The sequence below is a fragment of the Drosophila serrata genome, unplaced genomic scaffold (genome assembly GCF_035046125.1).
Source record: "Drosophila serrata isolate PLE 108 unplaced genomic scaffold, ASM3504612v1 contig_100, whole genome shotgun sequence".
In the NCBI taxonomy this organism is placed as follows: Eukaryota; Metazoa; Arthropoda; class Insecta; order Diptera; family Drosophilidae; genus Drosophila; species Drosophila serrata.
Genome location: NW_028256998.1, coordinates 1587076 through 1613126, shown reverse-complemented (window position 1 = coordinate 1613126; position 26051 = coordinate 1587076). Strand labels below are relative to the sequence as shown.

The window sequence follows — 26051 nt, the reverse complement described above, 5'->3', positions numbered from 1 at the left end:
ATATATAAGAAAAATTACAAACTATATTACGTGGTTTTATATTGCTAAGCTTATCATGAAATCTTAAATCCGCAGAGCTTCTTGTGTAACTGACGATTTTAAAGAATTGAAACAAAAGGTCTTAAAAATATCTGTATAAATTTATAGGCTCCCCCAAGATTCATCCAACGTAAATCGAAGATAAGTCGACGCAATGAAATGACACAACGTGGCAGTAAAATGGAACATTTCCGCTTTCTATCACCTGTTGAATGACAAGCCAGATGCCTTATCAGCTGTAGGACATTAAAATGTTCTGAAAATCGGTGGGAAAACGAGCCGAGGTATTTGGTTTTTTGGGTGCGTGCGCGTGTGGGCGTGTGGGCGTGGCAGGTGAAAAACGCACAAAAGTGATTTAGACAGCAGGGACCCTCGGAGGGGCGTGACGCCTCCGCATTAGTCAGTCAGGCCGAAAGGGACGAACAGGACGAAGGGGACGACGGCGGAACGGAGTGGCAGGGACCATGTCCCCTTTACGGGGAATTAATTAATGTGGCAACATGATTTAGTACTTCCCAGTTAAATAGGCGTTCCATAAATGTTAAAGGATTATTAGCTGACAGCACACGTGGCGTATGCGTAATTTGCTGTCGTCGGTGAGTCCTTCAAACTGACTTTCACCCCCTCGCTCTTCGCAGCCCAACTTGGCACAACTTGAATTTCTGATGAATTGTTTATCTTCAAAAACGTACACAAAAACCAAGTGGGGGCGTAATTAATTAGCCGGAAAATTACGCCCAATTTTGGGGCATCCAGCTGATGTTGTTGCTGCCGACATTTGCATTATACATTCCGAGAGAGTGAGAGAGGGGGAAGTATGTGGTGTGATTACTGGTCGCTTTACTAATTAAGCAGTTCTTAAGCCTGGTGTGGGATAAACGAGCTGACCTACTTGGTGGGATTATGAAAGAAATTCAATGAGGTTCTCTGTGGGCAATTCCCTGGACAAAAGCAACAAGTTGGGGTCTCGGTCAATGTGGTTTCTGTCCTCAAAGTTGAAGGTAATTTCAGCCGAATTATTACTCATTATAAGTCTCTTTCATCTATTGTAGGGAAATTCTTTTGGATTAGGTTAATTTCCTAACCTTTTTCCAATAGTGAATTAAGGTTTAACGAACCTAATTTTGGTTAATTTCATCTCATTTTTAAAAAACACTTCTTATGTGGTAAAAGATCCTTACCTTTGGGTTAGATTTACAGATAATTAATACGGATATATATACATGTAAAACAAAAATAAATAAAATAAAATAAATAAACACAGAACTAAATTAAAAAAAGTAGCACAATAATATGTAAATTAAAACGAAGTATGGAAAGTAATTTAATTTATTTTTGTGATAAAATAGTTATTATATACCAAGAAAGGAGACTAACTACGGGAATCTCAAGTTTCTATATCCTTACAGTTTGCAATTAAATTATAAAATCGAATCGGAAAACGATCAAATATAAGCCTCAAATATTCGCATTCTTTTTGAATCGATATTTATCGATATTTTCATATGAAATCTTTTTCGACAAATCAAAAGTTTTAAAAACCCATAACTAAGCCAAAAAAGCAATAATTTAAATTCGGAAAGCTTTGCTATGTTAGTTTTTATTAGAATAGTAAATCAGCATACTTTATTTAATATTTTAAAACATTAAAATTTTGATCAATTTGTGAAAATTTTTACGATGTAACCCCTTATCAGTTTTTGAAAAAGTGGAAAAAATTTCAAACAATTTTTTTTTTAACCGGCACACGCCAGATTCGATTCTGCATTTGATGCTAATCAAGAATATATATGATTTATAGGGTCGGAAATGACATCTTCACAGAGTTACAAGCTTTTGAATTAAATAATAATACCCTGCAAGGTTATAAATATTGTAAAAAACCACAATAATATTTCCACTGAAACTCATAAGAAGAAAACTCCAATTTGATAGCAGATCCCTTCTTTTCGACCAATTTGTACTTTATAATGGGAGCAGATATATCTAGATATTTCCGAGTGCAGCCGATACACCCAAAGATAGTACTAGGACTAGGACAGTGGCAGCATCCCGGGACTGCGATGGCGTCGCACTCCATTTAATTTATGGTTCACAGCCATGCTCTCCTGTCAAAATGTGAGTGCCTGTGTGCGAAGGACTTCAGTTGGAGCAGCAATTTGTACGGCTCAAGCGGCCAAGCTGAGGGGAAGCTGCGGAAAAGCCAGCAGCAGTGCAGCAGCGATGAACATGTGTATCGCTCGCAAGCAGACTAAGCAACTTCCCCGGCTCATCATCCCTTCTCATCAGGCCCGGGCGTCTGTCAAACTGCTTAAATTTAAGCCGGCGAGAGGAGGAGCAGGCAGCCGGCGAACGATGTGATGCCTCATAAGTTGCAACATTTCGCGGGCTGTTAAATTGAAGCACAATTCCTCCGGCAGTTGCAGCTGCGATGAAATATGGCCAAAGCCAACGCATGTGGCAAGCATATGAAAGTGAAGCAACGAATATCAGACAAACGGAGCCGGAGCAAAATGTTGTATTTATGCAAAAAGCGGAATGAAAAATATTTTTTTCCAGCCTTGACGTGCAACTGCGCCAAGACTCCGGGACTCCGGAGAAAATGGGGGGAAAAAATAAATAAGAGCAGCCAGCAGAAGAAAAACGCAAATTGCAATACATCAAATGAGTCGTGGCTGGTGGGGCCAGGGGTATCAGGGGGACCGGCTGCAGCTCTGACTTTATGATAAGAAAACAGACGAGCTCCGGCTCCGAGTGGCAGGCACTATTTTCGAGGGACGAGGAGCGAGGAGCGAGGACACTGCCAGATAGATGATGCATTCAAACAAAGTGCCGCTTGGCAAATTTATGCTTAAAATCGCTGACGCATCACAGCGCCCGGAGTGAAGCTGGATTTCTGTTTAAACAGAAACAGTGTCCTGCCAGGGGGGGCGGGGGGTGCAAGGACACGAAAAAGTCAAATCAGTGAGCACTCAGCTAAGTGCACTTTCATAGATTTCAAGATTTCGTGAACGTGGAAGAAAGGAATTCAATCCAATTTACGGATCATGGGCGTGGCTATACATTAGGTTTTTTCTCTTGAATGTTGCTAAGATAAATTAATGAATTAATTTTTAAATAATACTTACACTTCACTCTTAGAGGCAACTGATTGCTGACCGTCTCGCCCTCATCGTTGATGGCACTGCAGGCATAATTCCCAGCATAATGCTTTGTGATTTTCTGAAGGACAAGACTCTGGTTCGAACGAATTACCCGAGCGGATGTATTATGCTCCAGATGAATGCCCTAAATAGAAAGATATATCAGTTTGATGTTAATAATAAAAAACAAGACAATAAATAAGAGTCCTTAAACTAGGACTAATGCAACTGTTTCATTTTTACTTCATTCCCAATTAAGCTACCTATTTTAAGTTACTTAAATTAAATGAATATACCTAAAATTTCAAACATTTCTAGTCTTTATTGCATTTACTTTAACCAGTATTTATACTAGTGCGTTCTCAAATCATTTAATCTATACATAAATCACAAAATAATGCTGTAATGGATCACTCAGCTTTTACTGCTACCAACTATAATCCGGTCCAAAATCGCTCGAGTTCGAAATTCAATTTGACAAAATCCGCTAAAATTCAGTGCCACACGAGCACAAACATTGTCTCCCCCCGGGGGCAGGATATGGAGTGGGAACTTGGCCTGAGTGATTGCCAAGCGAACTGCGGACTGCAGTTGAGCGACGGCAAAATCAATGCCGCAAATCCCAAAACTATTTTACCCAAAATGGCATATCCCAGGACCAAACCACCACCACCACCACCCCACACACACAAGCGGACAGACCACGGGAATTGAAATGAGCAAATGCAGCGCATCCGAGGATACTGTACATCAGGACATCATCGGCGGCGACTCCCCGAGCAGGCACCTCAACGCATACGCAACCTGCCATGTTATTGACACTTGAACAGAAATGAATGCAAGGAGCCAGCCAAGCAGACAGCCCCGGTGTGCCTTTTAGTGGTTTCTGGCCTCGGCCGGATCCGAGTGGATTGGACTGGATACCGGAGCGCCCGACCCGTGGTGCGACCTACATTATGCAGCCACAACAGTTTCCGCCATTGAGGATTCGATTGTACGTGACACTCGAAGTAAACATCGTCGCCTTCCTTGATATCATCCGGTGTCAGAGTGGAGCCCAGGCGCAATGTAACCAAAGGTGGATCTGCAAAGAGGAACGAGAAAGCAAGTCAATTAGTCATGTATAGGGAGGTGGTGAAAAAATCATAGCAACTCTAGTTTAAGGGTATATTAGATGCATTGTCTTGTCTTTTGTTTCTTAAGTTGCAGGAAAGAGCTTCATAATAACAACTCTTAAAGGATTTTTAAGCTATACAAAGTCCTAAAGGAAACCCCCTCATTTCCAAGTAAACATATGCGTTATTCTGGCTGTTCAAGTGCCAAATCTGACCCTCTATTCAACGTGTTCCGGCGTACATCATCTGGTTCCCTGTACTGTCTTGTCATTGCCCAAGAGCCGTGATCAAGCTTATTTAATAGTTTTTGCAAATATGAGCGATTTAGAGCAATAACGGCAGCAAAGTGAGGCAGCAGCCAAGAGTTATGACGACACAGCGACGACATCCGCCCATCGACCGCTGTTTGCCAACATGTGTTGCCGCTTAAGTCGTTTGAATTTGCTTAACGAGCCACAAACTTTGCGACAAACAGAGACCCGGAGCAAGGAGTCCGAACCAAGCCAGGCCAGACCAGGAGACCCGGAAAGGGACCGAGACCGGGACCAGGACCAGCTAAGGATCGGGACAAGACCGAGAACGGGAACGGGCCACACGTGCCAACCTTAATATTGCTGAGTTATTGGCGGACAAAACCAAGCGCCAACAGTCAAGAGTTGGCCAAACCCAAACCCAAACCCAAGCTCAAGCCAAAAAGTTCCCTTCCGCCTGCTGAAAACTTTAGAATGGCCTGGAAAAGTTTTGCCAGGCACGGGTGGCATTTTCCGCTTTTCTCCTTCGACTTCGGAGGTCCGCCGCTACGACGGGCGTCTGCCAATCAGGAAAAGTGCCCAAAGGGCTGCGAAAACTCTTTTGGTGGAAAAGTCGCGCCGCGTATTTCCGCACACATGTTGCAGGCCATTTTTGTGATTATCATTTACCGTTCCGCCACCACCCTTCGCCATCTTCTTCCGACCATTTTCCTTTCCCTCTTCGATCGATGGCGGAGCGGAAGTCAACGGTTTGCCCGGAATTTATGTGCCAGCAAAGGCTGTTGGATTATGGCAACTGCCTCGCGGGATTTGTTGGAGTTTTTTAAAGGTTGTAAATATTAAAGGTGTACCGAATTTATAGAAACATAAATACATGGGGCAAAAATCAATGTAAATCAAGGTTTTCTACTATTAGTGAGCTAAGTTAAGATTATTCAATAATCTTTGTGATCTTAATTGCATAGTAAAATAATTAATTAATCCAATTCAGTCTTAAACAAAATTTGCTAGCCTTCTGTGACTGCTATGAAGCCCTTAATATGTAACACTAAACACAAATTTTAAAAAATTGTTAGAGTATTTCGAGAACTATAACAAATTGTTCAATTTTTATATATCAAATGTATTTTTTTTATATCTAATTAGTAAGCATTCGCTGCTTTAATTTTCAAACACAATTTGTAGTAATTTAATTTGATTGATTGAGTTATAGTAGGCTGATAAAGGTTTATAAAAGTCGTTGTCGTCGATGTCACGAAAAAAATGTTCAGTCTATGCGTTGATTTTTCACAAGTCGGTCATAAAAACGAAAAAGCGCAAAAGAAAAGAAAAAGAAGTGTAAAAAAATTGAATTAAGTGAATAAACTGAAAAGTGAGTGTTCATAATGCCAAGAAACTCCGGGAAGAAGGCAATGACGGCCCCAAGAGGTGGTGAAGAAGCCAAACCGAATCGCAAAAGGGCTCCGCAAAGAAAACAAAAGGCGATGCCCAATCCTGGTCCTAGCAACTCAAAAGCTTTGTCAGATACCGAGGACTTGCCAGACATTAATGACAATTTTGGTGACCAATATAACCCGAAAGGAAAAAATGACGACCCACAGCCATCAACGTCAAAGGTCTCAAATGCTACAAAAAAACCCAGTGCACGTAAACGTCAAAATACTAAAAAGACGAAAAAAACTCAAGATGATTTTCTGGATGAATTGCAAGACAGCTCTGAATCTGATGATCGAGATGAGATAGCTTACGGTGGTGGTCAACAGCAAGCAAAGCCACCAGAGCCCAAGTCATGGACAAAACCCGATCCGAAGAAAATTCCAAAGAATGGAGAAGAAGAGGAAAACCCCCAGCTGCCTACTCAGGGTGGCAAGCGTCGGATCAGGAAGAAAGCGACTGCGAATGGTAAGGATAAATATTTACCAACTAGAAGCTAAAGCTTCTCTCTACTTTTATTTTATTACAGAGCCAAACCCTTCCACTAGACCCAATGCAATCAATGGTAAGGATATTTTCCATTTACAGGCAGCCCCAAGTCGTTTATACATCGATTCCATTTCAGAGCCAAACTTGACCATTAAATTTGATCCAACCACAAACTCCTGTAACAAATCCAATTCAAAGAAAACCATTAATGAGCGCACCAATAAGGTGATCAATGGTAAGGATTTTTGAAACAACTAGAAAACTGTAGTCTTAGAATATTCTTGAATCGATTTCATTGTAGAATCGAACATGATTAGCAATTCCTATCCAAGTTCAACCTCATTGACCCAACCGAACTCGAGGAAGGTTGTTAATGAGGGAGTGAATATCACATGCTCCCAAAGGCCCACTAAGAAGGCGATCCAAGGTAAGGATTTTGGCAACAATTTATCAAAAATAGCCATAAAATCTTCACAAATTGATTTTCCGTAGAGTTAAACATGGGAATTCAAAGAGGAACAAATAACTCAGGACCACCCTATCAGAGAGGCTTACAAATGCCAGGGAAGAGGCCTCCCGGTAAGGATTTTTCCAACAACGGTTTAATAGACACTTTTAAGACATTCACGAATTGATTTTATTATAGAGACGAACTTGACCAACAAATTTGCTCCGAACGAAGTTACTAAAAATGAAGTAAAAGGCCCCAAGCAACCAATTCAGAGAGGTTTACAAACATCTGGGAGGAAAGGGAACAACGGTAAGAATATTTCCATTAACTGCCAGAACATTTACGATTAGATTTTATTATAGCGCCAAACTTAAACATCAGAAATTATCCAAAAGGTCCCGAACAGCCCCCTCAGAGAGACTTTGGTAGGAGAGTTCCCGGTAAGGAATTTTATACCCATACCCATCACAGGCAGTCGCAGGACTTTCACAAATTAATTTCATTATAGAGCCAAATATGACAGTCAGAAATTTTCCAAATAATGTAACAAAAGGATCCGTACCGCCCCCTCAAAGAAACTTACAAACTCTCGGAAAGAGAGGTCCTGGTAAGGATTTTTCTACACATTAAGAAAGGCGCATCACATTCACGACTAGATTTATTTATAGGACCCAACTTGAACAACAGAAATTATCCAAACAAGTTAATGAAAGGCTCTGAGCCGCCCTCTCAGAAAGACTTACAACAATTCGGAAACAGAGCTCCAGGTAAGGATTTATTTTAACAATCCATTACAGGCAATCGCAGGACATTAACAATTCGATTTCATTATAGAAACAACCCTTGCCAGAAAAGTGGTACCGAACCGGGGAATCCAGCCATCCTCTCAGAGAGCTTTACAAACGTCCAGAAATCAGGCTCCCTTGAAAAATATTTCCAACAACTCGTTAAATGCAACCCCGCAATCTATGCCGACTATAAACAACAAGTTACCTATTCAAAAGGTTTTCCAAAAACCGATACAAAGGCTTCCTCCAGGTAAGGATTTATTCCTCAAATGATTACAGCATTTCAACCAATTCATTTTTAAACAGAAACGAAAACGAATATACGTTTCGAACCAAACAAGATCATTAAAACGGAGGGCGGCTTAGCTCATTGGGGTCCACAAAACTACAAGAAGACTCCCGGTAAGGAATTTTACAGGAAATGATTAGGGGAAGTCTCCGCATCTCCATTAATCGCTTTCACAACAGGGTCGAACGCGTGGGTCAAATGCAATGCGAACAATATTCCCAATAGCGGAGTTAAACCCTCCGGATACCCTATGCAATGCGGCTCCCAAGGCTCGAAAAACACGGCTCCCATTTTAAACACAAACTGGAACCCAAATGATCCACTTAACATGGGTACCGGTAAGAGTTACACTGAGTGCTTAGATGAAGCCTCATCATATCACCATTAATTATTTTAATTTCAGGTCCCTCTGCAGCTTCACCATTTGGACAGACAATGTCGAACAAATTCAATATGAACAATTTTCCCAATAGTAGAGTTAAATTCACGGTTCCCATTCAAGAGACAAAGTGGAATCCAAATGATCCATTAAACATGGGTACCGGTAAGTGTTACCATAAGTAGTTAGAGGAAGCCCAATCATATAAATTTCAAATATTTTACTTTTTAGGCTCCTCAGCAGCTTCACCTTTTGCACAGACAATGTCGAACAAATTCAATACGAACAATTTTCCAAATAGTGGATTGAAATTCACGGTTCCCATTCAAGAGGCAAAGTGGAACCCAAATGATCCATTAAACATGGGAACCGGTAAGCGTTTTACCCTGAATACTTAGAGGAAGTCTCAGCATATCAAACATTTTCATTTTTAGGTCCCTCAGCAGCTTCACCATTTACACTGACAATGCCAAAACCCACCAAATTCAATCCCAACCCCGTCAAAACACAGCCCAACTTGTCGATCAAAAACAATATGAACAATTTTGCCAATCGTGGAATAAAATACTCCGGATACCCTATGCTATCCCAAGATTCGAAAAATACGGCTCCCATTCAACAGAGAAACTGGAACCCAAATGATCCCCTTAACATAGCTCCCGGTAAGCGTTTTGCCTTAATGGGTTAGAGAAAGCCTTATCACTATCAAACGTTCTCATTTTAGCTCCCTTGGCAGCGCCCCCAATTACACAGAAAATTCCAAAACCCATCGAATTCAATCCCGATCCCGCCATATTACAGTCGAACTCGTTGATCAATTGCAATGACAAATATTTCTCCGATAGCGGAGTGCAACACTCCGAATACCCTATGCCAAGCGGATCCCATGGTTTGAATAACTCGGCTCCCATTCAAGAGATTCCAAAACCCATCGAATTCAATCCCGATCCCGCCATATCACAGTCGAACTCGTTGGTCAATTGCAATGACAAATATTTCTCCGATAGCGGAGTGCAACATTCCGAATACCCTATGCCAAGCGGCTCCCATGGCTTGAACAACTCGGTTTCCATTCAAGAGACAAGCTGTAACACTTATGATTCACTTAACATGGCTCCTAGTAAGTGTTACCCTAATATACATATATTCAGAATATCACCATCAATCATTTTTATTGTAGCTCCCTCCTCAGCTCCACCAATTCCACCGACAACACCAAATCCCACCGAAATCAATTCCAACTCTGATACCCAAGCAAATGTATCGAGTCCCCCCGCGGAAAGTCTTTTCCGTAAGTAGTTCTTCTCTCAAATTGGTTAGTGAAGACCTCACTTATCTATTTCATTATAGCCCCAGGCTTTTTTGACTACGATATTATGAACGTCCTTCATGACCCTAATCAGTCCAGTGCCCTGCAAGAAGGTAAGCATTTCTTAAGCAAGAAATTACAAGATGACTAACCAGATATCGATATCGATATAGAACTCGAGAGTTGGTCCAATTTTGATACGAGCAAGCTTAGCAATGATGACGATTCTTGCACCCAATACAATTCGGACACTCCCATGACAAACGAATATCAAGACTCGACCCAATTCGATCCGAATAGTATTAACATTGAGGAAATTCAAAACCCAGAGTTACAACAGCAGTACTTTTCTACCCTAAATAACCCGGAACCGGTTGTCAAAACAGAAGCTCAGGGGATCACAAAGTGTCGTCGTCAGTTGTTTCCCACTCTAAAGAAACCGGTCTTAAAACAGGAAGTTGAAGATCCATTTTTAGATCGTCAGTTTTTTCCTACCCCATTGAAGCCGATCAAAACTGAAGCAGATGATCCTGACGATCCGTACGATAATTTCGATCAAGACCCAGTGATGAACCCAAACTTTTCTGATGGCCAGAGATCACAGCCATATCACAGTGGCTTCATGGATCAAACGAAACAGGAGGACTTGCCAAGAAGCTCTCAATCAAATAATCAGTACGATGGTACGTTTATCAATCACTATGCACAATCAGTACCAAAAAACATTAGTGCGGAGGATGCGGCCAGGGATGCCCGCTTGGAGGCTGAACTCGCTTCGGTACTTTCGGGTGGCGGAACAAACTCCGAGCCAGCGGAGCAGGAATCGGAACCCGTCGATGAGGAGGACGCTGCAATGGATGCTCGCCTGCAGGCGGAACTCGATTCCTTGCCGTTTATAGAGGCACCTGTGGAGGCCGACGATTTCGTGGAGAAAATTTTCAACTCGTTTGAAAACCCTGCCCAGCAGGCAGCACAGCCAAGCAATCATCCAGTGCCAAAACAGGTAGTTCCTCCTACCACCAATCTGCCCAAAGCGGCACCGACCGTTCCGGCTAATAGGCCCATGAAGATGGTCAACTTGGGAACTCTTCAGAGACCACCACCACACCATCCAGGGTTCAGGAACAAGCAGCGTCCCATGTCCCAAGTGCCGATGGTCGCCCAGGTAACTGGACTTCAGGGTCAGATTATGTCCCTCACCTATACCACTGCCCCAGACGGGCTTGTCACCAGTGTGTCCACTACATCCCCAAACATGTCGCATGCTCAGATGAACGAGTTGCAGAGCCTGACGGCTGCCCAGTTGCATCAGATACTGCAGAGTGGACAGCCTTATTTGGCCCTGCCAATGATAGTGCCTGGCGGTCATGAAGAAGAGCTCGGGCTCAAGGATCCTGCCAGTATCATTGCGCCAACCGGGCAGGCTGTCGAGGATGAGGAAGTCGATTACGAAGAAATCGGAGTGGCAGACACTTTCGCGGAATACTGGCCCAGTAAGCTAAATTTTGGAGTGGCTCATCCAGATCCCGTGGTGGAAACGGCAACGCTTTCCTCGGTGGAACTGCCCGACATCACCTACGAGCTGAGTTTGCCCGCAAGGACCACCAGCTGCCTGAGTGCCCTGCAACTGGAGGCGGTGGTCTACGCCTGCCAAGCTCACGAGCAGATCCTGCCCAGCGGTGAGCGTGCTGGCTTTCTGCTGGGTGACGGAGCCGGTGTGGGCAAAGGCAGGACCATTGCCGGGATCATCTATGACAATCACTTGAAGGGCAGAAAGAAAGCCCTCTGGGTCTCTGTTTCCAATGACCTAAAGTTTGACGCCGAGCGGGATATTCATGACATCGGTGCCGAAGACAAGATCCCAGTGGTGGCCATCAACAAGTTCAAGTATAGTCGCATAGACTCCGAGGACAACGAGAACTTCAAGAAGGGCGTGATATTTTGCACATACACGGCACTCATCGGCGAATCCATGACGGGCAACTGCAAGTACAAGACTCGACTGCGTCAGTTGGTCAACTGGCTGGGCAAGAAGTTCGATGGGGTAATAGTTTTTGACGAGTGCCACAAGGCCAAGAATCTGAGCCTGATGAACGTGGGCAAGTCCACAAAGACGGGCACTACTGTGCTGGAGCTGCAGAAGCTGCTACCACATGCCAGAGTGGTCTATGCCTCAGCGACGGGGGCCAGCGAGCCCAGGAACATGGCCTATATGGTGCGTCTGGGTCTTTGGGGCCCTGGGACCGCCTACGGGGAGTTCTTCGAGTTTGTCAATTCGGTGGAGAAACGCGGCATTGGAGCAATGGAGATTGTGGCCATGGACATGAAGCTCAGGGGCACCTATATTGCCCGGCAGCTCAGCTTCAAGGATGTGACATTTCGCATCGAGGAGGTGATCATGTCAAAGGAGTTCCGAAAGACATACAATCTCGCCGCTGAACTGTGGGCGGAAATCAACAAAAAGTTCCTAAAGGCCTGCAAGCTGATGTGCATCGAGACCCGGGTGCAAAAGATCATCACCTGCCAGTTCTGGTGCGCCCATCAGCGGTTCTTCAAGAACCTCTGCATTGCCTCGAAGGTGAATCACGTGGTCAGGATGACCCGACAGGCCACGCGGATGGGAAAGGCGGTGGTCATCGGCTTGCAGTCGACGGGGGAATCGCGTACCCTTGAGCACCTTGAGCGTCATAACGGCAAGCTGGGCTCCTTTGTGTCCACCTCGAAAATGATTATCCAATCCTTCGTGGAGAAGCACTTTCCGGCACCGAAGCGCGACTCTTTCCACCGTCTTCTGAACACTGGAGAGTTTGTGCCAGAGCTCCGATTCCGTCCGCCGCGGGCCAAGAAGGCCAGAATGAATGCCGATTGGTTCGACGATGACATGGATGCCGAGGCGGCAGAGAGCGATATCGAGATGTACGAGAGTACCATGTCACAGGAAAATGAACGGATGAAACCAGGACGAAAGAGGCGAGGACGACCGCCAAAAACCGAAAAGGGTAAGTTTTTAAGTGCGTGATTGTATTCTAATCAACTAATACAACTTTCTTCCTTCGTGTAGCTGAAAAGATAACCATGCAGGAGCGGATCCTGCAGCATTTGTGCCACAATATGCGGGCCCAGGACAACGATGCCGATGGCTCATACGCCTTCGACAGCGCAAAGATGCAGAAGGCCAACATCACCGAGCACGATGTGGAGCGATGCATCAGGGCAAGAGAGATGTTGTTGGACAAGATCGAGGTCCTGGGTCGCCGCATGCCTTCCAACACGCTCGACAAGCTTATCTCGGAGCTGGGTGGCACCAAACTGGTGGCCGAAATGACCGGCCGCCGGGGCAGAGTGGTCCGTGCCGAGTTCGAAGGCTACAAGTATGAGCCGCGTTGTGAGAGCGACACCTCAATGGATTTGGTGAACTACCGGGAGAAGCAGCGGTTCATGCTCGGCCAAAAGAACGTGGCCATCATCTCCGAGGCGGCCTCCAGCGGAATTTCGCTGCAAAGCGACAAACGTGTGACCAATCAGCGACGACGACTTCACATCACCCTGGAGCTGCCGTGGAGCGCCGATCGGGCCATACAGCAGTTCGGTCGAACGCATCGCTCCAACCAGGTCAATTCGCCGGAGTACGTTTTTGTCATCACGGACCTGGCCGGTGAACGACGCTTCGCTTCTACGGTGGCCAAGCGGTTGGAGAGTCTGGGTGCCCTTACCCAGGGAGATCGTCGGGCCACCGATGCCCGAGATCTTTCTCAGTTCAATATCGACAACAGCATCGGGCGTAGTGCCCTCGAGAACGTGATGCAGCAACTAACCGGAGAGAAGCCACTGGATCATGCCAGTGTGCCTGCCTCCTACAAAGGTGACTTCCTCTACGACTGCAGCATGGCCATGGCGGGTGTGGGGATGCTCAATGTGCGAGAGGAGAACAAGGTGAAGTTGTTCTCCGTGGAGAAGGATAGCAACAATATATCCAAGTTCCTCAACCGAATCCTTGGCTGTCGCGTGGAAGTGCAGAACGCCCTGTTCAAGTTCTTCCTGGAGAAGATGTACTCTCTGATTCTACACATGAAACGCAAGGGCAACTTCGACCTGGGCATCCTTGACCTAGACGCACACGGTGCGTGTGTGAAGTCTGTCAGACTGATGAGGTTTATCCGGAAGCATGCCACTGGAACAGCAGCCACCGAGCTTCACACAGTAACTGTGGAGCGTGGCATGTCCTATGATACGGCCTTGGCCAAGTGAGTTTATACCTCAAACTGAATATAGACCCCCATTTAACCTGTTCTCTGTTCCTTTTTAGGTACCGCAAGGAGGGCCGCCACGAGCACGAAGGCTTCTACGTGCTGCAGCAATTGCGCCACAACAAGAACTCTGCTATTCTATGCCTGCAGGTCATGACCAATGTCCGGCAGCGATCTTCCAACAACTCCCCCAACAAAATCAGCCTCCAGCTCTACCGCCCCAACACGGGGCCCCAGGTGCGCCTGGAGACGCTCGGGTCCATCTTGCAGCGCTACGTGAAGGTGGAGCCGGAGGAGGCTCGCAACTTCTGGCAGCATCAGTACGATGTGTGCCTGAACAAGTGTTCGCACATCTTCTGGAACCGCATCTGTCCCTTCCCAGCGGGCTGCGAGGTAGGACTCCGTGTGCGTCCCTACCACGTCCTCTCCGGACTCATGCTGCCCATCTGGGACCGGATCGAGGTGATACTAGCCAAGAGCGGTCACAAGATCCAGATCATACGCGTCAAGACCAATGTGAACAAGAAAATTGTGGGCACCGTGGTGCCGCAGAGCGTCTACGATTGCCTGGTGACCGAATTGTCCCGCGGCTCTATCGTGGAGAGCTATTAATATTTGGCGAGGCCATCCTTCCCATTCCATGCCGGGTGCGCCTTTAGCCGGTTTCTATTGCCACTTTAAAAATATCAACTCAAATCGTGGCATTCACTGCAATACACATGCCGTAAGCTTTCCCTTCTCAAAAATGCCAGGCACGCTCCACCAGCCGCCGAGGAGCAGGGACGCGGAGCAAGGACTCGGAGCAGGGACACGGAGCAGGGACATGGAGCAGCTCCCGGTCATAAACAATGGCCACAAAAGCACATACGGGCAGACACTTACAGCCCGTCTGCGTGCGTATGTGATTCATATGTATTGTTGCGAGGGCTGCTCTACACGTACACTGGGAGAATTTATCTGCTCTCACTCGAAAGAATACTTACAAAAATGCACACAAATTAGTTATAAAAGCAATTTACATTTATAATTCAATTCTTAGTGATCGTCAAGTAACTAAAATATTTTATACGGACAGGAACATTTACCATATCTCTCAGAAAACACTTTGCATTCATGAATTCAAGGACTTGTTCGATATTGGATTTAATTTTGTACAACCTTCAGACAACTCATTTTGTACATTTAATTAATAAAAACATCTTACACTTTAATTAACTGTCTCCTTAACTTTGTTCCTTCTAAAATAAAGATGTGAGTCACGAAGCATCACTTTTATGAAATCATATAAATTCATTGCTATATTTTATATGATTCTTGATTGAGGTTTATTACATTTTTTGTACTGTACAGATTCTATTTCAGTCCTGCACTCCTTTGGGGGAATCTGCAGAGCGTCTGTGATTGCATTGCATGTTCTGTCTTGTTGCCATTGCTAGGAGACCAACTAGAGGAGGAGACCTTCCTCCCTTGGATACATTATAAATTTTAAAAGGAGCGTGTCACACATGCGAGATATAAACAAAATATACAATGGCAGTCGGAGGATGGCCAGAAGAGAGCGGAGGGGAGGGCAACAATTGGCATAAAGCATGACCAAATGGCCTTGGCAAATGTCGTGCCTAAGAAGCCAAAACGCAGTTGGCATAATAACTCACGCGTGATGCAGATATCGCATGGGGGGACAACAAAAACAACAGAGACATAAAAAATTACAAAGCATATAAATTCTACATGTGCTTAAATTAAAAACAGTGTCACTTGAAGAAATTTACAGGGAAAATCAGTATCCAATTTTATCTCTACTCTCAGAAGTTGTTGATGATTAGGCATCATTTATCAATCAAATTGTTTAAATTTAGCTATCTATAAGTACATAAAAAACACTGAAACTTCTCTAATTCATTGATAATTATATTGTTATAATATTAAGTATAAAATAGTAAACAAAAAAAGCATTGGGATTTCTTGTTACCCTTGATTTGGCAGTCTTCGCTTTCCAGCATTATAAACATGAGGTATTTGTGAGAAAATTAAAAAACACACTCTGCTCTTTGGAATTTTCTGGAAAAACACAGACTCTGCCGGAGCATCAGAGCTTTCCCAAGGCACAAACAGTTGAGCAGACACACACACACACACCGGTGTGTGTACTATATGAGTTTGTTGTTTCTGTACGTGCCTATCATAAACTTTATTTGCGCCAACGTAGCTGCAAAAAAACAAAACAAAAAACAAGCAGCAATCGCTTTAACGTGGCCAAAACAAGAAAAAAACAAACAAATAAAATATAAAATTCTAAATCATAAAATATGGTCCTGTAAAGTATGTGTGGCGCATAAAAAATATAATCATATTACGCCATATACACAAATGTATATATCTATACAGTCATATGCGCTCAGGGGAATTTCGTTTTGGCGTAACCAGTAATTTCTTGACGGGGGACCGTGTGCCATCATTTCAGATTGAAGTTAACAAAATATTCATATTTTAACAAACGAAAAGTAAAAGAAAATGCCATTACGTGATGCCCTCGAATCAAAGGCGAAAAAAACATTCGCACACACACAACGTGGCGTATACGTAACGCAATTGAGTTTGACTCTCTTCCCGGCCAACACCTTTTGGCCACGAACTTTACGATGTCCGCAGTACGTCCCTGATGGCTATGTTGGGGCCATGGAACACGGATTGAAGTGGCTTACGGTGGGACTTACAATTATTGAGAGATTTCATTAAACTTGCAGGTAAATTCTGATGGCGGTAAAACAATTTTGGGACCCAATTTCGTATCTCCGCACTTTGCCAAGTTATTTTTATTTATTTTTATGGGGACAGGGGGATGGGGCCACTTCAAAAGTCCTTCATTTAATTTAAGCGACTACCATATATTTTGTTAGCCCACATATTTCATTTGTAGTCACAGCGCCCCCCTTGGTGATGTCCCTACCGACCGACTACGCTGTTTTGGCCCTTTGGCAAATTATTCACAATTTGTCATTTGTCTTTGATTTATTTGCATTTTAAAGGCTTTCAACGGCAGCGATGGCGATGGCGACATCGCCGACGTAATAAATTTCAGCCTGGTCCTGGTTCTGTCCCGGGCTACCAGGACTGTCTACCTTTTGGTAGCTGTCGGCAATGGTTTTTCTTGGGGGCTCCCTCCTCTTCTTGAGACCTTCCGCCGCTTCGCTCATACTTTAGACTTAAGCACAATTTGTAATACTTACAAACGACATTCAATTTCCACATGGTCTCCAAATACAGGCCATTCACATTTGGATTTTCCGCACGGCATGTTATCGATTTGCCATCGTCGTCTGTGGTCGGCACAAAGCTCAGCTCGGAGCGTGTCGAGTTCTTTGATATGTCGTCCTGTAAGAGAGAAAGAACAAAATAAAAAAGGAGGAAAAGTGCACAGAAAATATAAGAAAATGTTTCTGCATTAATTAAGTTCTCCCCGCCGGCCCGGACTGAGTCGAGACTGAGGCTCTCAGACCCTGCCTCAGGCCAGAATTTCCTTTTTCGGTTTGGCCCCTTTTGTGCTTTTTTGCTTACAAATTTGTCGAAATATTTTATGTTTGCAATTTAAAATTGATTAGTATGTTTGTTCGGGTTTTATGTGCCACGTGAGGGTGTGTGTACTTGTATGTGCTTGCGGGGTATTATAAATTTAATGGCAGACAGGGACACCAGCAAAGGCGTCACACAATTAGTTGAGCTTCGTTCTTTCCCCATAGTTGCCAGGACCATAAAGGGTTTTCCCCCTCATTCCTCCTCCAGTAAACAGTTCACACATTGCTGGAATTGCTCTATGGCAGGGCTTTTGCCGAGATATGTGATGCAGGCTGGCGGTTTGTGGGTGTTAAAGTGCTGGCAGTTAGCAGCCACATAAATCCCTCCACTCGGTGGCAAAAATATGATCGATTGGACGTTAAGTTCAATTATTTTTTGGTGACCGGAGGTCATTTTGATTGTGCTTCCAGAAAAACTCTGATATTTTCTTTTAATATTTATCCCTTGCAACCCTAAAATCAACTTTTATTCTTTTGTAGACTTTCTTTAATAACTTTCCTAACCTACTTTTTGATTCAAGCTTGTAATGCGTCAGAAAAATTATAGTATTGGTAAAAGATGTTGTAAACGTTGAAATTTATACTAACTAAACACTTTAGGAAGTTTGCTTGTTTTTAGTGAAATTAGTAAAGTAAAATCATCAGAAAATGGATAGTATTAGACAGTCTCAAAAGGTTCCATTAAAAAGGTATTGTGGCCTTAAATATACAAAAAAGTATTACATAATACAAGTAGAAAGTATTTAACTTTCTCACTGTATTTAATTTTAGTTATTTCTATATCTAATCTGAATTTAAATTATATAGTTAGAAATTAGTAAATTCAAAAGTATACTCTATGAAGCAATTTCACCTGTACTTTCTATATTTTGAATTAACAAAAAAAAAATACCTCCTTTCGTTCTGTTTGATCAACTTTAAAACATCTATTTGAAATATTTTATAAATATTTATTGTTCAACACTCCGGGCTTTCCCCTTTTGGCACAGACTATTTACGTTCGCAGGCTAAACTTCTCAATTAGACTGTCTGCGGGGCTTTGATTAATGCCTCGAGGTCCTTGGCTACATAGAACACCCACCAGACACCATATTAGAAACCCCAAAGTAGGGTACGAAAAGGCATGTAAAACATGTTGGATGGCACAACCCAGGACATCGAGGAATGAGTGGAGTGCGGACTCTGCCGCATTACGGCAACTTTATGCTACATGAAAACTACTGAAAAACATTTCCGGTCTTTAAAAAACATTTGCCCCGGCCCAGACCAAAACGGCAAAGCAATCAGCTAACATATATACATATATCTGTATATATAGACGGATAGACACGGACATAAACAACGAGCCAGACCTGAGAGGCCCGGCTAGGATATGCCAAAGCAAAACTCGACTCGAGGTCCCGGCACACAAAAATGAATTGCAACAAAATTGCACCAAAACTCCCATAAATTTGTCCAAAGTTAGAGGGGAAAAAAAATTAAAAAAAAGAAAACAAAACCACACACAGCCAACCCGGCTTAGAATAGCAATCTTTCGTATACCCTAGGGAATTTTTTTGATGTAGAAAATACTAACGATTTAGAAGCAAACGAAATGAGAGAAGTATTTGAATTTGAGTATTATTTAGAAATTTATACTAACATAAAAGAGTTGATTAAAAGACAGCATAGCTTTTAAGCCTCTACTATTTCTAGGCTCTCTGGAAAATTGTTTGAAAACCCAGATAAAGAGAGGTCCTGACTCAAGTTTAATAAATAACAGGTTTAATTTTAAGGCTTTAAAGAGTTAAGTAACAATGTAGAAAAATAATATTCTTCACTATTCCCTATAGTCAGTCCATAGTCTTGTTAATATTGATGATACCCTCACATAGTTAAAGGGAGCAAAAAGTGGGAGAGCCAAAGGAAAATGCAAAAGCGTACTAGAATCGTTTGTGTATTGTGGAGTTTATATCACATTATCTGTGTTTATTCTAACCAAGTTGTGGGTGGTGGTGTCTGGGGGGGTCTAGGACGCAGCTGCGAGTGTGAACCACGCCCAGGCACAACAAGTGGGTGGTGGCAGGTCATGTCTGTCCCTGCACCATATCCTGCGATGGTTGTGCCGGCGGAGATGGGAAGGGGGCTGATGGCCACGAGTTACGAGCTCCGTTTGTTTGGCATGACTGTGCAAACACAATAAGTTATCGAGCTGAACGTGAGTCAGTCAACAGCAGCAGCAGCAGCAGAGAGAGAGCCAACTAGCTGCGTCGATTGCGGTCATTCCCACCCACTCCAATCTAGTCCACAAAACCAAAGCCATCTAACCCAATCCCACTCCCAATCCCACTCCCACTCCCATTTCCACTCCCATTTCCACTCCCATTCCAGTGTCACCCTCTCACCTTTGTGCGGCGTAATTGGCGTTTTCCCTTGTACCAAGTGATGATGGCATTCGGCCGGGAGCCGGAGGACTCGCAGGAAACCTCGTAGCGACGATCGGCAATCATCGAGCTGGGCGGGTCCTGGATTTTCACCACCAGCGGCTTCACTGTAATTGGACAGGAAGAACATTCAATTCAATGCAATTGTAATTAAAACTGTTTACCATAATATTTCATGGTCTCATAATTGCAGTTCGTTTTGTACGGCAATCATTTCCACAACCACCTTGGGTTGTGTTTACCAAGTGTCTCTCTCTGTGTGTGTGTGTTTGTGTGTGCTTGTGGTAGTATCAACAACAATTTGTGTCTATTACGTCTCGACAGCTCTCAAGTGCTGCACTTCCTGGCAGGATTATGACTTTGTCCGGCCATCGGCTGTCGTGTCTGCAGCTCGTTGATACTCTGCTCCTTGAGCTCCTGGCGCATTGTGTTTTACGGTTCCACCTTGGAACCTCGTTTCTAGAATCGTGTTAGGGATTGGGACTTGGAGGACAGAAAGGGAACTAAGCTGGCACTGGCTTCTCTGGGAACACGAGAACCTGACATTCGACCGTTGACGCCCCCCCATCGACAATGTTGTTTTCCAGTTAGCATATAATTATTTAATGGCCCTTATAATGCTGCCATGGGTTTGCATTTAAAATTGTGGCCTCCAAGCTAAGGTTATAGCTTTAAAGTTCTCAAGAGTTATTGTGTAATAAACTCAGGTCAGTATTGTCAAGGTGCGTGGAGTACTACCTTAACTTTATTATACTTTAAGTGAATTTTTAAAGCATTTCAAAGTCCATTCCTAGTCCAGTGTATCCTTAAAGTTTAAGCAAATAATACTTACAGTGCATATCCAGTATGAAGCTCTTCTCCTTGGGCTTATCTAATTGCGTATTCAGTGCCTGACATGTGAATACGGAATTCAAATCGTTGCGCTGCACCGATGGCCACAACAGACGGTTCTCGATAACATCGCCGGAATTGTGCTCGTTTTGATTGTCGACGAGCAGTCCATTTACGAGCCACCGGACCTGCGGTTGCGGCCGACCTATTGGGATAACCCCAAAAAAAATATATCAGTAGTTGAAGGACTTGGGGGAGAACGTAAGTAGAATGGTTGTAAAAACGAAAAATGGTGCAAATTAAAAAGTCAAGCTCGAGAAAATACCACAAGCCAATCTGAGGGGCCGGCCAAAGGAGACTTTGTGATATTTTCATTTGCAGCCGTTTTCGTCCTGTGCCGTTTTTTTTCTTTTTTTGCTTTTTTGCCGGTCAAAGCTTTTAAGGAAATTAACAGGAAATTGTCTAGCCGAGCATACGGATGTGGCTCGTGTGTCTCGTGGGTGTGTGTGTATCGGGGTATTGGGGTTAAGTTCGTCCTTTGTAGTCAGGCAGTTCAACTTTCAACTTACCGCCCACCACACGACAAGTGATAACGATATCGTCGCCCTCCTGCTTGGGACCCAATTGAGTACCATTCAGCTGACGACCCCAACGATCCAGGATGATTGGCTGCTCCGGAAGGACTGAGAACAAACAAGTGGAAGGAGGTCAGTGGAGGCGATGGGGAGGGGACCATTTTTCAATGGCACTCATGAATACGTTTCCAATGTTTCATTTTGTGGGAGGCAAACAAACACTCACTTATTACTGACAAATTGAAGCGGAAGCTTTGCGTTTGACTGGTGCGAAAGTCCACACGGCAGCGGTAAATGCCCTGATCATGACGCTTGATATCCTGCAAACAAAAAATTGTAAGTTATTATTTGTGGTTGAAACTTGCAAACAGACGATTAGCATGCCACAAACACAGAAGCAGAGAAGCAGAAGCAACACTCTTTCCAGCCATATAATTTTCCATTATTATTGCATGACACACCGGCAGCTCCTGCGGTTAGCATTTGAGGGGGCTTAGAATCATAGTCCTGCCATATACTGTCTGTCACTCGGATCAAATTTGATTTTGGCCTGTTTTGTCTCTGTGGATTCCTCTACGGTTTTCTATAAGCTTGTTCGGTTTATTGTCTATCTGGCTGAAAGAGAGCTCTCTCTCGGGAGCTTTTAGCCACTTGTCCGAGCTGGCTTGTTCACTTATTTAATTTTATTTAATTGGGCATAGCAGGGGATTTTGACCAGAAAATTTGCAAATTTCTGGTCTGAAATTTAGCTTAAACAAATCTAGTCTGTGATGTGATTCAGTTTTCTAAATAACACTAAACTCTGAAAACCAATCTGCGCTTTGATTATGTGGGAGTATTTTATTATTTTTGAATCGATAACATAACCATTTGTTTTTACAACTTGATCTAAGGGTATTCTTTAAAAATATTGTTTTAATATCTAAAGGTATTTGTTCCATATATTATTTTTATATTTTTATTCGAATATAAAAAATTTAAAATTAAGTGCGCCCAAAGTATTGCAGTTTTCTTTGGATTCTAAGCCTGAATTCCTTGGGCTTCAGAGGAAATTAAGAAACGAATTCAATACAGTAATCCTTAGACATATAAGTCTATATATTATGTATGTTTACAAGGTATATTGATTTAAATTACGAGTACTTAACATATGAATGTGTACCGAAATGGAGTCAAGCTCTAACCTCTTAATTAGATAAATTGAAATGCGTCACCAAATGAAAGTGAGATATGTTTTTAATACATTATTTTCTATGTAACATCGATAACTCTTGACCTGCTCCACTGGCTTTTGATTGGAATTGCCTGAAAATCATCCCCAAAAGTGAAATGAATGGCTTATCCTGGACGTAAGTGTGCTTCTGCTTTCATGACATCACGATACTTGGCTCCTCCTGCACTCGCTGGCACTCATAAACATCGCAAAGTTAATTGGCTCGCAATTGAAACGCAATTAAAATGAATTTATAAGCCAGACTAATTTCAGCACATAATTCATGACCTCTCCCGTTTGGAATTATCCCTCATAAGGAGCCAGTTCCAGCTCCAGCGCGATCGCCGGATTTATGGTGGCCGCCTTTTCGTGTGCATTTCACATTCATTTCAAAATGCAGCTCGTTAACGAACCTGCTGCTGTCCCCGAACCGCCCTGCTGGCTGTTTATTGCTTAACTCACTTAAGACCCCGTCGGAGTTGGCCTTTAAAAAGTCAAATGCCAGGAAAGCCAATGCAAGGCAAGGCAAGCCAAGGCAAGGCAGGACTTAGTCCTGGCAAGGGCAATCCACGGCGAGACGGTGCGATGCGATGCGATGCGAAGGCGACTGTGAGTGCGATGAGTTGAAGTAGCAAACACATTGCATAAGTACGTTCTACGTACTATATACACACACATTGCCCTATCTATGTGTTGCATGACAGAAACGCTAAATCAAGTTATCTGCAAACATGCAAGACATTAATAAACATTTCGCGTGCGCCAGGCAATTTAACAACTTTTGATATCTAAATTTGTTTTCCACATTCCATTCGGTTTCCTCGACTCTTCTTGGCCATGTTTTCCACATTGCTACTTCCGCTTGTGTTGCTTGTGTTTTTGGCTTTCTCTTTTATTTTCGCACAGTTTTTGTATGTTTTCTGAAACGCATTTCAGACTTTCATTTGCATTTCATCACTTGCAGCGCAATTGGAATTTATTATATCTCTTTGGTGTATTTGATATAATCAATTTAAAGTCACAGTGTTAATTTCAAATTAAAGAATCTGCTTTGATATGCTTTAGCTTTGTGGAATTTCTAAAAGTTCTCCTAATTTTATCATTTAAATGCAGTGACACGAATAAGTAGGCAACGATGGCATCCATTCCGTTGCATTTGCGATTCAATGTCGCATTTAATTCCAACTTACCTAAAATATTAAACCCACTCTCTTCTTTGCTGAAAATTAATGGGACACGGATTCGCAATCCCGCGGGTAAATCTCACCTTAATTTCCAAGGTTGCTGGCTGCGAGTCAAAGTGGAATTTGGCACGTGAGCCAAAAACCTCCGGGGCTGACCAATGTCGGGGCTGATTCCGGCTCTCCTTATCGCGCACATCGAAGCTGGAACGAGAACAGACACAAATACATTAAATAACACGGGGAACATGGAGCCACGAGTGCCACCCGCCGCCCATCCACGATTAATATTTAATTTGGGCCTGACTCGCGAATTGAATCAGGCCCCGGGAATGCCAACCCACTCTAGAATTAATGAAATCCATAGCCAATATAAGTCAGCAAGCCCCTGCCGCCTCTAAACTTTTTGCACGAGAATTAGCGTAATTTATTTCGGTTTGCTCATTAGGCCGTGCAAAGTCCTGGAGGTGGAGCGAGGAGGAGGCTGTGCCTCCGGGCCTTGCACAGCCTTGCCAAAATGCAATTTATGCGCTGCAGATAAAATTATTTTTTTGTTTTTCATTTCTTGTTTTCCTTGCTTTTTTCTTTGTCATTTCATTTTTCAATTTCCAGTGAATATTTAAGCCTACACTGCATTTAATGGGCCAAGTTTCCGAAGCCCAGAGAGTTTTGAACTGCTGGTCTTAAAACACAAAAGAAATGGCTAAGGGAATGAAAATTGCCAAGCTGCAATCTCAACGAAATGTTTAAAGAATGTTTAAACATATGTATACATATTTTTTGATAACCACAAGCAGCTTTAAAATATATACACACTTTAAATTAAAACACATACAGAAAAGCAAGTAATGAATTTTTAATAAATTAAAATATAGCCTTCAGCTTTCACTGACTTCAATTTCATTAAAGCAACTCGCTGTCAATTATATTTTCGGCTGCAACAGTGTCAAATTTTGAAGCCAGACCAAGGACTGCCTATCCAAAGAGGTCCTTAGCTGCGCTCGAGCCTCGCTCTCTCAGCAAACCCCCACAACAGCCCTTTCCAACTGTCTGCCCCACAAAACGGCTGCTGCTGCTGCTGCTGCGATTGCAGCCACTTCGGCTGCTTTTTGTGGCTGGCTGAAATTTAAGCGTCCTTTGTATGCAACACACAATAATTTATGCGGGAAACCGTCGAACTTGCCTGTGCACTCGCTGCGAATGCAACAACTTAATTGCGGCACGACGCCAGTCGGCAGCCGGCTCAAGTGCGGCAACACCAGGAGCAACAGCAGCAACAGCAACAGCAGCAGCAGCAGCAGCAGCACAGCCACAGTGGCAACTGCAATTCCAGAGGCTAACAGCGAGAGGGAAAGGCCCATAAAGGACACTGAGCAAAAGGTTGGATTTCATTGAGAAAGGTTAAATTGTAAATAGTTTTAAAATTCTGGATATATCATTATTTTAAGGCACAGCTTTGGAATCATTTTAAGTTCAATTTGTGTATTATAAATATTCAGGAAAAAGTAAACTAGACCATATTGCTGAATCTTAATACAATCAAAATCCAAAGAGTGCTCTCGACCTTTAGTAAGTAAAGAAAAAATATAATAATAAAATGCTTTAAGTTTATGACATCTTTAAGAACAATTCAATAAATAACGAGTTAGTTTCCTTTTTGACTTAAAAAAATGCTTTACTGTGAATACTTTTAACATAATCTCAAATCTTTCCTAGCTAAACCCATCATCTATCATCAAAGGATACCCTACATTTCTCCCTGTGTCCTACGTTAACCCCATTTTTTTCATTTATTTTTTTAGTTCCTTTCGCCGCCATTTTAATTAAAAAACTAAAAAGCAGTTGGACTTCATTTAATTGGAAGTAGGAGTGAGAGTGAGAGTGCAAGTGCGAGTGCGAGTGAAAGAGCAAGTGGCGCGTGTGCGAAAGAAAATTGCCGAAAGAGTGCCCAACTTAATAACAGTTCGCAGGGTGTCCCGGAGCCTATGCAGAAAATGTTTATGGCTAAATAATATGCAGCGCAACTCTGGGCAAATTGAGTGAAATGGAAATGCACCGGGATAGCAGCAAGGATGTGGGGGCTTACCCACCAGGACGAGGACGAGGACGAGGACGGGCAGGAAATAAAGCGCACTGACTGATTGAATTTAGAAATACCCTTAGGGCAGATTGACTTTGGCTAACTGGGACGCAGTCTGGCGGCAAAAATGCCATAAATAATTTGCTTCAGCGGAAAATTTAAGTCCATGTTTGTAACAAACGAATACCAGGGAATTAAATAAAATGAATTTTAGTAAAGCTTTTGAATGCAGCAGGTAG

General features: G+C 43.2%; 3 protein-coding genes and 1 long non-coding RNA gene across 5 annotated transcripts in view; 3 read left to right on the top strand and 1 right to left on the bottom strand.

Annotated features, from left to right (window-relative positions):
- side-II (sidestep II transmembrane protein) overlaps positions 1 to 26051 on the bottom strand; it is a 79218-nt gene that overhangs the window by 15516 nt on the left and 37651 nt on the right. The window contains exons 4-11 of the mRNA XM_020954462.2: positions 23819 to 23936; positions 21565 to 21658; positions 21333 to 21446; positions 20765 to 20968; positions 19894 to 20039; positions 17165 to 17309; positions 4136 to 4266; positions 3168 to 3327 (exon numbers count right to left, since the gene is read on the bottom strand). Of these exons, the coding sequence (XP_020810121.2) occupies positions 3168 to 3327; positions 4136 to 4266; positions 17165 to 17309; positions 19894 to 20039; positions 20765 to 20968; positions 21333 to 21446; positions 21565 to 21658; positions 23819 to 23936 (1112 nt within the window). The remainder of the gene's footprint in view (positions 1 to 3167; positions 3328 to 4135; positions 4267 to 17164; positions 17310 to 19893; positions 20040 to 20764; positions 20969 to 21332; positions 21447 to 21564; positions 21659 to 23818; positions 23937 to 26051) is intronic.
- On the top strand, positions 4912 to 6720 carry LOC147644781 (uncharacterized). Its single transcript, XM_086841017.1, has 3 exons — positions 4912 to 6450; positions 6512 to 6547; positions 6608 to 6720. Exons 1-3 carry the CDS (start codon positions 5934 to 5936, stop codon positions 6718 to 6720), a joined length of 666 nt encoding a protein of 221 aa, XP_086697143.1. The 5' UTR covers positions 4912 to 5933.
- LOC147644780 (uncharacterized) lies at positions 6962 to 7530 on the top strand. Of its 2 annotated transcripts, none has more exons than XR_015273527.1 (4): positions 6962 to 7050; positions 7118 to 7231; positions 7285 to 7347; positions 7431 to 7530. It is a non-coding gene; the product is annotated as an uncharacterized LOC147644780 (long non-coding RNA). The 2 variants fall into 2 exon arrangements; XR_015273526.1 differs by having other exon boundaries at positions 7285 to 7362.
- Positions 7526 to 15145, top strand: LOC110185545 (protein strawberry notch homolog 1). Its single transcript, XM_086841112.1, has 13 exons — positions 7526 to 7689; positions 7757 to 7960; positions 8017 to 8112; positions 8179 to 8337; positions 8403 to 8543; positions 8610 to 8750; positions 8813 to 9040; positions 9103 to 9498; positions 9559 to 9669; positions 9729 to 9800; positions 9861 to 12686; positions 12749 to 13931; positions 13994 to 15145. Exons 1-13 carry the CDS (start codon positions 7629 to 7631, stop codon positions 14544 to 14546), a joined length of 6171 nt encoding a protein of 2056 aa, XP_086697238.1. The 5' UTR covers positions 7526 to 7628; the 3' UTR covers positions 14547 to 15145.

Excerpts from the sequence above, each read along its gene's own strand:
- LOC110185545 (XM_086841112.1), top strand. The coding sequence starts at position 7,629 with ATGAAAGGCTCTGAGCCGCCCTCTCAGAAAGACTTACAACAATTCGGA. Across the intron at positions 7,690-7,756 it reads ATTCGGAAACAGAGCTCCAG|AAACAACCCTTGCCAGAAAA; the intron begins GTAAGGATTTAT and ends ATTTCATTATAG. Across the intron at positions 8,338-8,402 it reads TCCACTTAACATGGGTACCG|GTCCCTCTGCAGCTTCACCA; the intron begins GTAAGAGTTACA and ends TTTTAATTTCAG.
- LOC147644781 (XM_086841017.1), top strand. The coding sequence starts at position 5,934 with ATGCCAAGAAACTCCGGGAAGAAGGCAATGACGGCCCCAAGAGGTGGT. Across the intron at positions 6,451-6,511 it reads GAAGAAAGCGACTGCGAATG|AGCCAAACCCTTCCACTAGA; the intron begins GTAAGGATAAAT and ends ATTTTATTACAG. Across the intron at positions 6,548-6,607 it reads TAGACCCAATGCAATCAATG|AGCCAAACTTGACCATTAAA; the intron begins GTAAGGATATTT and ends ATTCCATTTCAG.